A 17,370-nucleotide genomic window follows, 5' to 3' on the forward strand; every position below is an offset into this window, starting at 1 on the left:
ACATAGCTAATGAAAAGATGCAACGCCAAGACCGGACTCCCGCCCCAGCAGCGGCTCCCAGCCATATGTCGCCACATGTTCCCTGCTTTAATCGCGATTACCACCGGAGCAGCTGGGCGGGACGGAGCTCCCCGAGCTCCACAGGTCCCGGCGGCGGGGCCCGGTCGGGGGAGGCTCGCAGGGGGTTCCGGCCCGCTGCCGCTTACCGATGCTCCGCACGTAGCGTTTTGCGGGAACTTTCTTCGCTTCAAGCCGGGGCGGGGGGGCTGGAGAGGAGCGCGGCGATGGAAGGGGGCGGGCAGGGAGAGGGAGGAGAAGAAGGAAGCGGCTGCGGCGTGCAATTCGTAATTAGGGCGCTTTGAGCATCTCCCGGCGGGGGCGCAGCGCCGGGCGGCGAGGGGAGCTCGGGCGAGCCGCCCCCGCCGCCCCGGGCCCCGCCGCACGCCCCCCCGGGGCCGGAGCTGGAGCCGTGCGAGTCGTCGGGGCTGCGGCAGCCCGGGCTCCCCAGAAACGCCGGGAGCTCCGCGATCCGCCACCATGGGCAGCGCGGCCGCGGAGGAGCCGGGTCGGTAGCGCGGGGGGCGCGGCGGGGCCGGGCCTTGGGGCGCGGCGGGGGCTGACCTTGGGGCCCGGCCCGACCCGGAACCCCCTGCCGCCGAGAGGCAGCCCCCGGGGCTCGGGGGCCTGCCCCCAGGGAGCGGGTCCGAGGAGAGCAGGGGCTAAGCTGGTGGAGGCGACCGGTTGGCGGATGCTCGGTGGGTGGCGGTGGCGTAGCCTGCATGCCCCAGGAAACAGGTGCCTTCTTCCACGCCTGTAAACGGAGGGTGATGCTAGCGAGCCTTTGGTTTTCCTGCCTGTTACCCACGTACGTGATTTCCCAGTACAAGGCACGGCACGGGATCTGTCCTTCCATACAGACTCCAGGCTTGCATGCTTCCTAGGCGTAAAATCTCTTTGCTGCAATTTATCTCTTGTCTGAAGGCTAGAACTGTCACGGCCCGGCTGCTGCTTCATTGCAGGGGAATGCAGTTTACATGAAAAAGTGCAGCCTCTACCCTGAGTTACCATGCTGCAAAAACACGATGTTGGGGAGCAGGGGGTGGCTTTGCTACACTCACAGAACAGTTCAACATGCTTCAGTTGCTGGGCATCTACGCCATGGCCTTCCTACCTACCTACCTTACACCTACCGCCCCCTATGCTGTCTTAGAAACCTCACCTGAGCAGACAGTTTTCTCCCCAGCAATTTAGGGAAGACAGGCATGCAGCATGGACATGAGCATCACAGGTTGTCTGTGTGGTCACGTAGATCTTTTTGCCTTTGCATTTCTGGCCATGTGTTGTTAACTCATCTCAGACCCTTTGGAGAATTCCAAATTCATTCTGGTTTCTATTTCATTATTTTATCTCCATTATTAATCTTTTTACCCTAACAACTCCTATGCCCAATTGCTGTAATAGCATTCCTGAAATTCATTTTCCTTGACCAAACAGTTGAGTGCAAATACAGTGCCTCTGAAACTCCCAGAGGATGCTTGTTGATGTCCCTAACTGTATGAACATCTTTTCAAGTCAGGTTTGCTGTCACTCAGAAACAGAAACCTGGAACTGAAGCTATTTGAAGAGCCTTCAGAATGACCAGATTCATGAATCAGCAGCTGGGCTTGCAGCACATCCAAGGGGAGAACAGATGGCAACTGATTTAGTCCATTTTGTTACACACTGCAGTTTATGAAGTGAGGTTTCAGGGACCTGAGGCTTAAACATGCCAAGGGGATGAATGTTTCCAGTTTGAGCAGCTATTTAAGGTACCCATTTCCAGTACTGAGCCATTTAAAAATAAATAAATAAATTGCTGGGGGTTCTAAAGGGGAGTGGCTGAAACCTGAAGTCTAAGGAAGATTCTTTAGGAAGTCTGTATTTAACACTTGCTAGCTACTTTCTCAGGAAAGTCCATATTATTTAATCTTCTCAGTACCTCTGAAAACACAAGGGTGAGAGCTAGGTCTGAAAAAAGTGACACTTGAGCCAACAAAGAACTTGGGCTGGGATCTTCAAACCACACCAAACGCTGGCAGAGTTGGACTGGTGACACTACTGGAATATCAAGAGTTTCAACGGCTTTCTTCCAGCTAACTTTCAATGCTTAGTACTTGTGGTACTCCCTTTCATCCTCTGTGGGTGCAGCCAGCATCCCCAGCTCATAACTCTGTTCTCCTTACCTCAGTGGTCTATGTCCCGAGATGTTTTTCCTCATTGCTATTTTCTCTTGGACTCTAGCTGTTTTTTCTGGTCTCACAAGGGTTTCCAACGACCTTTTATTTCACAGCCGGATGTTAAGGAGCCTTTCTTTATGGCAGTGTTTTTATATGGGCAATGAATCAAAGGATAAGTAGAGTCCTGACCTATTAAAAAAGTCAAGAGACATCAGTCTGAGGCCAGCCCCTACAAAATGACTCTGCAGATTCTAACTGACTTAATGCCTGTCCCCATCACATTGCCCTAGAGGTTATCTTCAAGAATTTTTGCATGTAGGCCATGTTAGTTAGTATTCGGAGTCTTCTGACTCACAACCTGACACACAGCAACTGAAAGGACATCTGACTAACTGGGAGAGGACATCTAACCTGTATATGCAGCACTAAAATCTAAAAACAATACAAGTGCACTCAAGGTCAATTTTGGTACCACAGTTTCAGGGATATGTAATTAGAGCAAAATGTTCTGTGAACTTTAAGGCTTCAATTACAATTTCAGAAATTCAGAACAGGGCAGAGAAGAGCATAAAGCTGTGTAGTAGTTTCCCAGAACCAATTTCCACACAGGAGTAATGCCCACTGGTTTCTCATACAGCTGTTTCAGCCAAACTCTTGCCAAATAAGACAGATACCCATTTCTTAACACTCCATGTTTCAGTGTCAGCTAAGCTTTGCACAGAGATCTGTCCCATAATCTCCACTGACAAGCACATAATGTGCAAACAAATCCCACTAATTCCAGTGTGTATCCTGCAAAATTAGTGAGACTTGGAATATGGCTCTGTGTTAAAGATGTATATATTTCCCTGGACTTGGCTCCAATGTAAGGTTCTCCAAGGCAATTCTATATCTAAGATTTTTTCTATACATCTTTGAAGATAGCAATGTTTTGGTGATTGTTGTTGGTGGTGGGTTTTTTGTATTGTGACACCAATTTGTGATACTGAACTTAGCTGTGATTTTTTTTCTACACAAGGTCAGACCTATAGAAAAAGTGGAAGGGTGCACAATGAAAACCTGTGCCGCAGGTGGCTTCATCTGTGACATATTTTCAGAAAATATTAATTATTGCTGACATTACTTTTCCCATAGGTTATATCCAGATCTTTTCCCCAACTTAACAGGAATTAAAACAGTATGACCCAAAGAGAAGAATGTCATTCAAAACAAGGAAGGATCTCATACAAAGCTCTATAGAATAAACGGATCATTGGTTATTGTGCTCTAGCAAGTGTGTAAAGAATGTAATAGAAAACCATACTGTTTAGTACATACCAGCTTGGAGGTTAGTGCAAAAACAAAAAGTAAGACTTGTACCTTGCCTTTTTAATCTTTGTTTTAAAATTTTAATTCTTTAGGACAATATTCAAAAATCCCACAGATTTTTAACATGAGAAAGGAGACAGAGACAAGATAAAAGTTCTGTGTGTTTCTGTCTTCTCAAGAATACCAATTCTTATTTTTACTTCTGTTGTTATTAATTCTAGACTGACTCAGGATATGGCTATAATTCAGTTTCAGTCACAACTGCACTACCACAAAGACATACTGGAGCTCTCTTTGAACTGGCTAGGGCAGGTACCTGTATCAGTGTAGTCATGGCAGCACAGAGCTCTGAGTGGCCTAATTACTCTGTCAAGAAATAAATGGATACCTGGAATTCCCTGGGGGGAGAGGTGGTTGAATTGTTAACAAAAAGAGTTTTCCCCTGAGGCGAGTTAGTTAAATAGGTGTTAACACAAGAGCCAAAAAAACCCAAGCTCCAACCTTAGAATAAAAATGCCTTTGTCCTTTGCCTTGTACTTCTGATGTCCCAGTCTTTCCAATCCTCCTGCTGCCTACAGAGACATAAAAGAGTTTCAGTATCTGACAGAAAATCTAAAATAAAGCAAACCAACTCCCACCCCCAACTAAAATCTATACATAAGATCTTACAAATACAACAATGAAAGTCTCTCCTGGCTGGAAATACACAGAACTCTCCTGGTGGCAATGGCGGGGTGGAGCCACTCAGTGGAGCGGATGGAGCATGCCACCTCTGTAGGACAAACACCAGGGTCAGTCCCCTGAGATCCACAAGGAGCATGTTCAGACCTGGTACTTGGAATGCCTGTAAAAATATGCATTTAATGGGGAAGTCCAAGGAGAAGAAGCAAATGAGAGTAAGACTTAGAGGAAGGGAATTTGGTTGTGTTGTTTCTTCTCCCACTGATCTTTCCTCATATGCAAGAGTATATAGCGATTTCTATTTTTTTCTTTTAAGTGGAGACATATATACCATGTGCCCTTGGGAGCTGGCACATGGCTGTAACATCACCACAGTGGCTCAATCCACCAATTCAAATGCATCTTTCAACACTGTGTTTCTGGGCACACTTGGATTTTACATACTGAATGGCACTCACTGCATGGACATGTATAGAGAAAGGTGAAGGGGCAATTTTACCAATGTGCTTACTTCCAATTCTTGTGAAGTTCAAAATGAACACAGTATTTTTCTGAATATGGAGCCCAAGACTTCACTAAAATTGCATGCACCATTTTACTTCACAAATTGTATCTATTTATTTAGATTTCTAAACTAAATTACATGAGCAAAATCCATAGTATTTGGCTGAAACTCCCCTTGAGATCAGTATGAGTTTAACTAGTTTAAGGACTGAGGTAAAGCCATTTCAGAAAGCATACTTGTTTATCCAGGTGGAGACCTTGTGAGTATTGCCTAATCAAAACCTGTAGGCTTATGCCCAGTCTGACAAAATGCTGTTTAAAACAGCCATGTGCCAGGATTACTGTTTTGAGGAGACAGAAAGCCAGAAAATTGAGTTTGCTGTCAGTAAGTGGATGGTGTGTAGGGGCTAAAAGTTGCAATGTTATTACATTAACTTAAATGTGAAAAAAACAACAGGACACTGTGAAAATCCAAGCTGTTTTTCATTTCCAACTGTTCATATGCTACAGCTCAGACATACACAACTCATTTAGACCTAACCAAACTGATTCCACTTTTCTATGCAGGCAAAGAAGCAATAGAGGTGAAAATCCCGCGGAATCACCAGGATGTGATGGCCAATGATGAGCAGTAATTACTGCAGCAACACTTCAACCAGCATGAGTGTCAACGAAATGTCTGCCTTCCCCCTGACTTTAGAGCAAAAAACTGGTTTTGCTTTTGTGGGAATTTTGTGTGTTTTCTTGGGACTCCTAATTATCAGATGCTTCAAAATCTTGCTGGACCCCTACAGTAGTATGCCTTCTTCTACGTGGGAAGATGAAGTTGAGGGGTTGGATAAAGGGACATTTGAATACGCTCTTGCATGAAAACTCATAGAATATCCTGCCTTAAATTTGATGATGATTTCATTTTGGAAACCAACTGTTAGTACATTTGTTATACATACATACATTTTGAAGGTATGTTGGTAGCATCCATTTTTGTTAAATAAATATTTGTTGCAAACTCAAAAGACACTTCACATTGCTTTTCTATGAGGAACAGTGGAATGGTGGATAAGAAATGGTTAACAGCAAAAAAATACTACAATAAACAATTCACTATAAAGTTAACACGGCAAAAAAAGGTTGGTTCACACACTATCATATTATAAGGAACTAATGGGAAAGCTAACAATTAATAATATAATCATAATTAATAACATCAATTGCTAGCTCAGTTCTTGCCTTTCAGGAAGAGGAGGTGCTGTACTAATGACTGTTTATAAGGAAACTGTACGTTGTTTCTCCTGTGTGAAACATCTAAGTGGTCCTCTGCAAACAATGCATACTTCTATTTCTTACTGCTCATCTGAGAATGTGTCTTTTTGATAGATTAGGTCTCCCTTCTGCTCTACAGCTACAGAAAGCTAAACAGAACTAGTGGAAGGAAAACAAACATTGCTGAGGATATTTTAGATTCTAAAAACATTCAGCAATACAAAATATATTAATTACCTGCTCAAAAGTCCATCACAAACCAAGAACACCACAGTCCCACTCTACCTGTGCCTCCCATGCAGTTAAAATCTTAAGGTGAAAGAGAATAAGTAAACATTACATAACCAATCTGACAATCTAACTGAACTGGTCACGCCATGTCAATTTTTACTCCCCCTGGTTACAGAGGATGATTGAGTTTAAACTGGAACTTCACCTGTTGCACTGTTAGCTGCAACCTGTTCTGTCTGGTTAACAGCTCCCAGCAGTAATTACACCAGCTTGTCAAGGCCAAAGCAGAGACACTCACACTGCATACTCGTTTGTGCCCAGCCCCCAGAAGGCAGAGGGGTCCATGAGCTGGCTGGAAGTCTTTGTACTCTCCAGCTCATCTCCACAGCTGTTTCTTCTGTGCTCCTACATCTGTGCAGTGTATGATCTCGACTGTCAAACTGAGGAATTGGTCATAGGAGATCTTATCAAGACAGAAGAACTGACAGTGAAAGCAGAGACTAAAACCACAAGGTCACCCTCACACACAGCTGTTTAGCAAGTGTGGCAGTACTTGACAGAAATTGAATTCAGTTTTTAAGAAAGCTGGCATCAGAATTTTAAGCACTGTCACTTTTGCTAAACAGCTCCGTTTGCAACGAGCAGCAAAGACAAAAAGATCAGTTACAATGGTTGGTTTCTTTTGCATGTCTTTGGAAAAATACTTATTAACCCTTTTGCTGTATATAGCAGACAGACACAGCCAGTGAAACACTGGACCTCAAATGCCATTTGGAACACGGAACACTGGATTGTACAGGGAAGGACATGATCTTCCATCTGAAGAATGAGAGCTGCAGCTAACACTCATCTATACTGGTTCATCTAAATAGAATAAACAATTATGTGAATATAAGAACTTTTAAACTGCTTCAGACTCTGTGTAAGAAAAATTGTCAGATCCACACAGACTCAGCATGTTGCATTTATCCCAGTTAATTTAACCACAGAATCAAAGGCAGACATCCATATACTGAGCCACATAATAGGATCATCCACTGCAGAGACCTGACACCGTCATTCTTTTTATGTACACCTAATCAGCACATCTGAGCCCTGTACTGTCAGGTTAGATTGCTGAAGGTACTTAAGTTATCTGGGATAAATATAGTTCAGTTATCTCTAAACTACATGGCAAGCACAGCAAACATACCTCAAGAACCTCACTACTTCTTTTGGTTTTTACCCAATCTATTCCTGGAAGCAATTATCAAATTCCCTTATGATTAAAAAGTGTCATAATTTCTTCCTGCCCTTCTCTGCACCCCCAAAAGACAACAGAGTCAATCTTCCCAGAATGAATGCACAAAACCTAGTTCTTCAAAGGTTTTCCTTAAATTTACAGAGTAAAACTTTGAACAAGGTTTACAGCACATGGTTCAAAAACATGTGGGACAAGGAGACCCACCAATGGGTCTTAAATAGTACCCAAGTGATCCCACTGGCTTCACTGGAATCTCTTCTTCATAAATGCAATCTATGCATTTTATAAACTCTTGTTATCTCCACTACTACATATGCAGAACTGAAAAATAGGGAGATTATGATCTGTGCAGAGAATCAGACATAGCTGGGAGGGAAATGGAGATAACAAAAGTATTTTTGGGCCTCCTTGGAAATTTTGCAATACCATAAACCCTGTAATTGTAATGGATAGCTACATCTGCTGGTTAATAGTTAACAAGCTAGAATGCTTCTCTAAATCACCATCCAGAAATGTTTTGAAAGTGAGGGATTGGACAGTTTATTCAATATATTAAGCAGGAGAAAAATCTGGCCAATAAGGCAGAGTCTGTAATGCCTCAAAGAGAGAGGCACACTATATGCATGAATAAAAGAGGCAGACTGTCCTTCTCTAAAAACACAGGACTGAGTGGTAAGTTAAATTATCTTGAATAAGGTGAACTTGATAATTTATGTGTAATGATAGAATGCTAAATGCAAAATTAATGGCAAATAACAGTTGAGACACTCCTGGAAATACACTGTGAAAAAAACAAGTACTGTTTTCAAGAACAGCAGAAAGGTAAGAGACTTTTCTTTTCCTAGCTAAACAATACTATTATGGAAATAGGACACTGAAATTACAGAATTATTTTAGTTGGTAGCAAACTGTCATCAAATTCAGGATTTCATTCAGTCATGGAGACAGAAATAAACCTAATTTCACTGACCTTAGTGACAAAAGATTTGTTTTTGCTCCTTCATGCCTGAAGATGAAACACTTCCTTACAATTTTAAAAAGCTGAAGGAAGCAGAATACTATGATGAGAAATGTATAATAATAATAACAATAATAATACAGATCATCCAAAACCAGCAGAAGTAACAGAACTTCAATTAATGTAACATTGCTGTGGTTTTTATAAAGCGTTAAACAGGAAAACCAACATAAATATGAAGGGGTTATAAAGTGGTATCATTTATCAGGTTACAGCAGAATATCATCTATAGCTGATGGAAGAATGGAGGAAATATGCTTTAGCTATATCTCATACTGAAGCTGGAGGACATCTGATTATCAGCTCTTCAAATTATAGTTTTGATATGTGTTTTTTAGGCAAAACGTACCTTGCCAAGGTATAAATATTGATGCAGTATTTTATCTTTCAGTGCCAGTGCCAAATGTATTTTACAAAATCATAGATTGGAAGAAATCTCTTGAGGTCATCTAGTCCAACATCTTGCTGAAAACACAAAATTTAAAGAAAATTCTTCTAATAGGCTTATTTACCCTGATTTTCAGTTCACATATTCCTTTACGCAGATATATTTTGCTTCTAAAACTTCTGCTATTATGTACACTTGCAAATTTTCAATGTCTAAGCATGGTTTTAGTCAGTTTTAGTCGGTTTCAACAGACCTGGACACCTATTGAATTATACAGGTCTATAAAGTTACACTTCTGTATTTCCTCAGAATTTTACAAGACATATGCATTGCCATTGTTTCCTATATCATTTAAATATCTCAAAATGCATGGCCATTCCAGGGACATGTAGGCCATCCCACAAGTTGCTGCAAAGGTACTTAACGCACCAAAGGCCTATATTTAAGCCCCCATTTTGTTCCTGGGGTTTTTGTTTCCTTGTTTGTTTTTTGAGGGGTCTGTGTGGAAGAGTGGAGGTGGGAAGCAGATAGTACAGCTATCATATGTTATGGGCTGCCATTCAGAGTGACCTAGATGAGCTAGACAAACAGGCTAACAGGAATTTCATGACATTCAACAAGGACAAATGTGAATCCTGCACCTGGGACAGACTAACCTCCTGCAACATACAGGATGGGGCCTCACTGGCAGGCAGCAGCTCTCCTGGAAGGGACCTGGTGAGCCATACACTACAGAGGAGTCAGCAACATGCTCCGGGAGCAATGAAAGCAGTGTCCTGGGCAATATTAACAGGACCATAACTAGTAGACCGACGTGATCATTACCCTCTGTTCAGCACCCATCAAATTGCACCTCGAACCCAGTTTTTTGAAAAAACTGTCTACCTGTCCCCCTATCCATGTATGACGTATCTTGGTAAACTTGTATGTGTCTGATGGAGGCCACCAAGATGGTCAGCAGCAGGCACAGAAGGAAACTGGGCTTGTTTAGCCAGAATAAAAGGTATTAGAGGAACCTAAGCAGCCCTACAATACCTATGAGGAGGTTACTGACAAGGCAGACCCAGGCTCTTTACTGAGGTGAGAGATGATGGCCATAAAGCAACACACGGATGGTTCTAACCGGGTATACATGAAAAAAATCACTGCAAGGACAATTAAATATTAGAATACCTGCCCTGCCATGGCAGGTTGTGGAATCTGTCCTTGGAGGACAGAACTGAGAGACCTGACTGATGAAAGTCCTAAGCAACCTGATTTATATTAAGCGTTCAATCTGCTTTGAGCAGGAGGTTGGACTAGATAAGCTCCTAAGCTCCCATCCAACATGCATGATTGTATGACTTGCTACAGCTTCGTTCACATTGTCTTAAAGGGTGATTCAAGAGTAAAGTCAAAACCAGTGTAAAATTCTAGGAAGCTTTCAATGCCCATGACTACTGATAATATTTCTCAATAATTAATACTTCACCATAGACTTTTATTTCATCCATTTAGTTTAGAAAACCCAATGTTATTTTTTGATATGTTCCTGTTGTTGATTTATTCCTTTATAAGACATTAATTTTATTTACATAAAACAGTAATGTTTTGCTATACATTAATTGCCTGCTCATAAACTGTCACCATCCTGGAACTATTGAAAATTTGAAGTCTAACTTTTGTAATTAATTTCAAAACATATATTTGATTTAAGCTTTTCAGGACAATTTACTTCTAGGCTATGGTAGAAATATACAAGATATCATAATACTTAAGTGGAACGTAAACAGTAAATGTACTTCATGGAGTCCTGTGCATCCCTCATATTACCCACACCTTCACTGGCTTCATTTAAATGTAGAGTTATTAAGAGAAATATCATATTTGAAATACAGTTGTAGGTACTTAAAACCTGATCCACAGCCCATTTTATTTAGATAGAAAAATCCTCACAAACTCAGTCTTTCACTTAACTAACTGTTATTCAACAAGTCATAGGATGACAGTCTCACAGGTATTTGGCAGGGCAGGGAGTGGGCAGCTTATGTCGGAAAATTTACCTAACTGTACAAGTTAACATGTATTATTATTTCTTTTTTATTATTATTATTTTATGGCAGAGCCATAGAGGACAAATTTAGGAAGACTGCTTAGAGAGTTCAAGAAAAAATTCTCAGAACTTCATTACTTTAAGAGCAAAGACTTCATATGCAACAGCACTAGAACCTTTGCTGTAGCTTGAGTAGCACTAGCTGCAGCCCCAGAAGACCAAAAGGATCAGTGACCTAAGACTGTATCATCCCTGAAGATGTCAATGAATAATTCTCCAAATGTATTCTTGGATCCAAATGCTAATCGGTTTCAAGTTAACATAATTAATGAAAGTCGTGACAACAACGAAGCATCCCAAGAGGATGTGGGCTCCGACCCACCACATTATGAAGAAACATCTTTTACTGATGAAGCACACAACAGACTGAGAATCAGTTACAGACCGGGAAAAAGAGAATTATATGACAACTTCCTCCAAAGTGGGGAAAAAACAGAAGCTAGTTTACATCCCTATGATACTCACAACAAAATGTATTATCTACAAACTTTTGGCCATAACACAATGGATCCAGTTCCTAAAATTGATTATTATAGAAACACTGGCAGTGTCAGTGGGAATAAGCTCAACAGACCAAGCTTATCAGAAATTCATGAACAACTAGCAAAGGTAAGTGGAAAGGAAAGATACAATTTTTCTCTGTTCCATTTCCAGGCTGTTAATTCTATTTATTAATATGAGAAAGTCCTTAAATTCATGGACCTTGCCCAAGAGAGAAAGTACAACTAATCACTTACCATATTTCCTTCAGTAGCTACAGTATGTTTTCTGCCCTGTATCCTGCTCAAAGCAAAGATTTTTATTAAAAGCTGATAGTAATGTACTTGATTATCAGAACATCATAGCTTAATCTTACCTAGAAGTATAAAACTACTGAATTTCTTCTGTTTCACTTAGGAGTTAGGATGGTAGATGATGAATATCAACTCATAATTTAACTAAATTACACAATACACATTTATCCAAATTTAAATTTAACATCAATGCAAAACTAAGTTTCACAGATTCCTGCTGTATTCATTAAAATATATCTATATATCTATAGCTATTATAAAAAGTTATTACGTGCAATAAAAGCAATTTCAAATAATCAGAAATCAAAGCACTACCTGTTTATTGCAGTAACAAACCATTCAAATAGTAAGAAAGAATCCAGAACAAGAGTGTTGGGGTTGAAAGTGTTTGCCCTGAAGAGGGACAGGAGACAACAATTTCCAGGTACTGATTCAGTGAATTAATTTAGTCCTTCATGCTCATTATACCAATGAGTTTGGAAAGAATCTGAAGAGTCTCTTGAATGACCACGTATAAAATATTTATGGAAGAATAAGTTGGCTGAATTCCTTCTAATCTATCATGAAGAAGAGCTGTTTAGACTTTTCTCATATCCATGTAAAATACACTTACAAAATACGCTTACAGAGAAAATTACTGAACAGGAAAACAACTACCTAATTTGTCTTTGAAGAATTTTCTAGGGCTCAGTTTCTTCTCTCCCCTTCTGAGTGGTTCTACAATATAGGAGTTTATTACTGATACATATGCCCAATGGATTTAATGGGGATAAAAACAGCCTCCCCCTTAGAGGACTCTTCCTGTTTGCACTATTTCTTCCACATAGACACTATAGTAAATGAATAATGAAATACCAGAAACATGCAATTTATCGTGATAATCCTCACTTTTGTCACCCTCTATAGCTATATACCCAAAGAAAACACATTGGTCAGGTATAATCTTCATGGTTTGCACATTTAAAACTTCCACTGCAAATAATTTGATAAGCTAACAACCTTAAGTATCAAATATCAGATTTTCACTAACTTGCGTGTTACTGCCTCAGCAAAATTCACCTATCTATAGACCTTTCAATGCTCGACTTTTGTATGTGGAGGAATGATCTCTATGCAAAATAATGTGGAAAAATGCAATGAGAACTTTTGGAGGATAAGAACAACTAGATTAAGCAGTTTGAAACAATTAAACTATTAAAAAACCTACTGCAAAACATTACTGGAATAATACAGTACTGAACTCACTTTGGTGAAGTTATAGCCTCTTTCACCTTATCCACAATAATAAGTTCTCCATAAAAAGCAAAGGAGAGACACAGGATACACCCACTTACCGAACTAAAATCAAACCTTTTTTGAGTTTCTTTTGTACACTTCTGAGGCAGGGCCGGAAAGAGAGAGATCACCTCTGTATTCAAATTCAGACTGAAAGTGTTAAGTGCAGGGAAAAAAAAAAAAAAACTCCAGAAAAAACATGCTCTCATTGCCATTGCACTGTTTTACATAATTCTGAGGTCTAAATAATTCAGACAAACATCTGATTTTTGGTCAAGATCTTGTTCAAACTCCAGTTCTCTGTAGATTCTCCTATCCTAAGAAGGATCAATAAAAAGAAATGAAACCAAGCAAAAACATAGCCATTAGGAAAATTAAGACCTGATTCTTTAGTATCTGATTAGGACATCTTCCTAGTTTGGGCCTGACTTAAATTTAAATTATAACTTTAAACTTTAAATGAAGGTCTCCACATACCTGCTTAAAATGGTTAACATAGAAAGGAGAAGCATGTTACCTGAGTAATTATTTATATTTCCATTAATGACTGCAAAGTGGATGTGAAAAGGGGAGAATATCAATTTGGTAGCCCTACTTCTTTTCAGATGTGTAAGCTGCTACTCAAGGGACTAAACACATTTCCATGCCCCAAAGAAAATTCCTGTTATAGAAATAATTTACATTGATGGTGGTCAGAGAGATGAAAAATAGTGTATTTTGGCTTTGAACATAATGCTAAATGAACATATACTAAACATTAGCATATTAAGGAATTTTCAGTTTTGACCATTACCATTTTTTTTTCTGTTGCATATCTCATTTGGTCAAGAAGATTAATTTGTTTGTTTTAAACACAGTTAGATAAATTGCTTGGGATTTGTTAAGACTTTCACTTAGTGAAGGTTAAAAAGGCATCAGCTTCCATCCCAGAATACAAATGAAGGGAAAATTGCTGACTGTTAGGGAAGAGAAAAGAGCATGGTCTCGCTCAGTTTTTTCCTTTTTTTTTTTTTTTTTTTTTTTTTTTTTTTAATATCCAGCTTACAGAAGGATAATCTTGTGCCTCTCAAAATATAAAAGGGAATGTCAGAGGTAATGGGATTTTTGTTATGCTGGCAACCTGCTGTGCCCTTATGTGTGTTGCGGCCCCGGTCTGGGAACCACTGCCCACAGCACTGGAAAAAACAACCCACCATTAGCATGGCTGGAGTCCACTCCTGGCTGTCCCATGGACTTACTCTGTGACCTTGGACTAATTACTTCTATCTACAGACCTTCACCATGTTTTCAAGCTAGTGCTGAACAGGATAGTTCCCAAGTTAGAAGAAATTCAGCAGCTGCCAGGCTAAAAAGTACAGGGATATTAACATACTGTCTCAGCTTCTGAAAACAGTGCCAGAACAAGTAGGTACTATCTAGAAGTACCACCCTAGCTTTTGCGTATCCAAGTGCTTTGTGGTCTTTCATACAATCCTGCCTTAAATTTCCAGACAGATTCCATAAAACCTGATTTTCTGACATTTGCTAAGAGTTGAAAAGCACCACTGAAAGATGCAATCAAATGCAATTTAGGCATTCTGAAGAATAAACAAATGCGAGAACACCAAAGATTAGTAGAGAAGGCATTAAGATAGTATGAAAAAGCTGAGCTATCTGCAGGTGAAAGCAGTATGTGCAGCTGAACCAATGTGCAGCAGGCTCTCTAGCCACCCTTAAGTTGGGGATGAAATACCCCAGTGTGTGTGTGTGAGGGGGATAGACTAATATCCCAAGATACAAATCTGGAGAAGATGCTTTATTCCTTTTTCTTTAACACTAAAATCTGGATTTACCACACTATAACCCAAGGCAATCCCCTCCCTCCACAGCTTTTTTGTAACTCAAATTGTTGAAGACAACTGCCTTGTCAAAGCTCATTGCCAGATTCTGATAAGAAATTACATATATTTGACTTCAAATTTCTAAACATCACGTAAGTGTTCCCACTGTGCTTTGATGCTGGCTTAGCATCAGAAGATAAATATTAATATTTAATACATTTTTAATATGCAATTTTTCAAATGTCAGAATGTAAGGCAGGCTGAAAGGAACTTCAAATATCCAGTTCCCACGCTGCTGGAGTCAAATGTGTGTCATCTTTTAGCAAGATGTGCCAGGCTTTGCACGCATTAAGCCACAAAACACCAATTAAATCCCTAAAAAATAGTCTAAGGGCTATTTCACAGCTGATAGCTGGTGATAATTACTTGGGCTTAATATTTACCTTACATAAGAAATTATCTAACCTTTCTTCCTCTTGGCTATTCACCACATTTGTTTTATGAAGACTTGATGAGCTTATCATCTTTATCCCCAGGAGAGATGAAGGCTAAACTTCTGAGAAAAAAAAAGGAAAGGAATTTTTATTTTTTTTTAAAGGAGTTAAATTCTGATTTTGGTAGCTTTTTAAACCATTCTGTCACTTTTACTCCACATCTTTAATGCATGAGTAGCATAGGTACAGCTGCTTGGTAAATAACAAATCATTGACTAGAGCACACCAATTTAAAATGCATTTATGGAAGGTTTAAGGCCATAATTTACGATAATGGCATGTGATAGCACAAATTAATTCAAAGTACAAATGAAACAACTTGTTTCAAGTACAAACACTGAACCCTTTATTTTTTTTTGCCTTTGAAGCTCTAACCACTGTACATGCAAATAAGCAAAAATATATATATATATATTCTGATAGTCTTCCTTAACTCACTTAAATCATTTTCTGTATTTGGAGCAAACAGAGCCATTATTATTTTAGGGTAAGAACTGTCAAAAATATCTAAGCATTTCAGGAGCTCAAAGTCACAGGTTTTCAATAGCTTTTGTATTCCCATCACAGTTAGGCACCAACTTGAATTTATGCCAAAATGTGTTATCCAGTCACTTATTTCAATTGTGAACACAATCCTAAATTTATTGTGTCAAAGGCATTCTAAAATTTTACATCACAGGAGCTAGAGACCCCCATCCATGAGAAGGGAGTTCAAACATTATCTTAAATATCATATACAATTAGTCTTTATGCCGGTATTGTATTCTATTTTTTGAGTCTGTGGACAAAAAAACAGAGATTTGAAGCTTAAGCAATATCTAGAAACCTCATATGTTTCACAGAATCACAGATGTTTTCCCTCCTTGACTTGTTTAGTTAATCTGGAAACATCATCACTCCCCTCCAAACCCTAAACATCTTGATTCCTCTCCAGAAGGGACACACACTCCTGACCCTCTGCCCGGCTAAGATAATGTACATAGCCCTTCCTGAGTCTCTTTGCACACGACCCAGACAACACTTGGCAACAGTTAACCCAGTTCCGACTCAGTGCAAAACCAGTCAGAACTTTGTATAAAAAAATTAAAAGAAACAAACGAGCAATGACAGCAAGTGTAAACCTCAGCACTGTGACTAGTTCCCATTCAAACCACAGGAAACATATTGTGGTGCTTAACTGTACTGAAGAGATAAAATACAGATACAAGTCTGTAACTGGATGGGAATGACCCAAAATTCTGGGCTATTTATTGTAGTTACATAACAAGTATGCCAATTCTTAATCTTATCTACTACAGTTAAACTAGAGCTGAATAAACCACAGAAAGGGTTATTAATTTACTGCATTATTTACTGCATTTCTCCAGTATTTTTCTGACTGTTTTCAACAATATGCCAGTGTCTCAAGAATATTTGCTGCTGGAATTATGTTTGTACATTAGCCGATGAAAAATACCAGAGTTCATCACATAACTTACTTGCCATGCAGCACTCAACTAGGTCTCTTCACCAGTAAGCAATTATCTCTCTATAATTATGATGATTCGTAAATTGTTGCAGCAGCACATAGAGGCCAATCATGAGACCCTCATTATGTTAGGTGCTCTACTAACATATCAACACAACGTTTATGTTGAATACAGTTTACACAAAAAAAAAAAGTATCAGATAACAATGTATTTACTCTGTTTAAGTGATTCTTTGATTCTTTCATTTTTTCTTACTGCTAGCAAGCCCACCTGTTGATGCTTGGTGTCAGAAGAGTATTGCACTCTACTCTAGAAACAGTAAAACTTGATCTTCTTTGGAATTCCTTCTTCCATGTCCCTCTTACACAACCAGGTGTCCTCTGCTTGATACAAAAAATGTGTTTGTTTTCTGTGTGATCCTTCAGAACATAGCCGTGAGCACCGGCTCAGTGGAAAGAGTGGCTAATGGAGAAAGCACTGCTGGAGATGAGACAACAGCTAGCAAGGAAGAAGAAAACAAAACAGGACTTGTCAAGTTTGGATGGGTGAAGGGTGTGCTGGTGAGAAACTTATC

The 17,370-nt window shown here is 39.6% G+C and overlaps 2 protein-coding genes and 1 long non-coding RNA gene across 5 annotated transcripts in view; 2 read left to right on the top strand and 1 right to left on the bottom strand.

Annotated features, from left to right (window-relative positions):
• Positions 1–206: 206 nt before the first annotated feature.
• LOC310904867 overlaps positions 207–17,370 on the bottom strand; it is a 62,735-nt gene continuing 45,571 nt past the window's right edge. The window contains exons 13-17 of the long non-coding RNA XR_014588651.1: positions 11,682–17,294; positions 8,417–8,929; positions 6,502–7,067; positions 996–4,096; positions 207–266 (exon numbers count right to left, since the gene is read on the bottom strand). This is a non-coding gene — a long non-coding RNA (uncharacterized lncRNA). The remainder of the gene's footprint in view (positions 267–995; positions 4,097–6,501; positions 7,068–8,416; positions 8,930–11,681; positions 17,295–17,370) is intronic.
• On the top strand, positions 5,331–5,579 carry CTXN2 (cortexin 2; the record flags this gene model as incomplete). The annotated part of the gene is made up of 1 exon (XM_083850111.1): positions 5,331–5,579. The coding sequence occupies one exon, from the start codon at positions 5,331–5,333 to the stop codon at positions 5,577–5,579; it is 249 nt and encodes an 82-aa protein (XP_083706237.1).
• The window catches only part of SLC12A1 (solute carrier family 12 member 1), a 50,806-nt gene continuing 41,460 nt past the window's right edge, over positions 8,025–17,370 (top strand). The window contains exons 1-3 of one of the 3 annotated variants that reach the window (XM_083850094.1): positions 8,025–8,268; positions 10,955–11,553; positions 17,222–17,356. In XM_083850094.1, coding sequence (XP_083706220.1) covers positions 11,143–11,553; positions 17,222–17,356 — 546 coding nt within the window. In that variant the 5' untranslated portion in view covers positions 8,025–8,268; positions 10,955–11,142. The remainder of the gene's footprint in view (positions 8,269–10,954; positions 11,554–17,221; positions 17,357–17,370) is intronic. The other 2 variants (XM_083850095.1, XM_083850093.1) reach the window with 2 other exon arrangements.

Source organism: Anser anser (assembly GCF_964211835.1).
Source record: "Anser anser genome assembly, chromosome: 10".
Classification (NCBI taxonomy): domain Eukaryota; kingdom Metazoa; phylum Chordata; class Aves; order Anseriformes; family Anatidae; genus Anser; species Anser anser.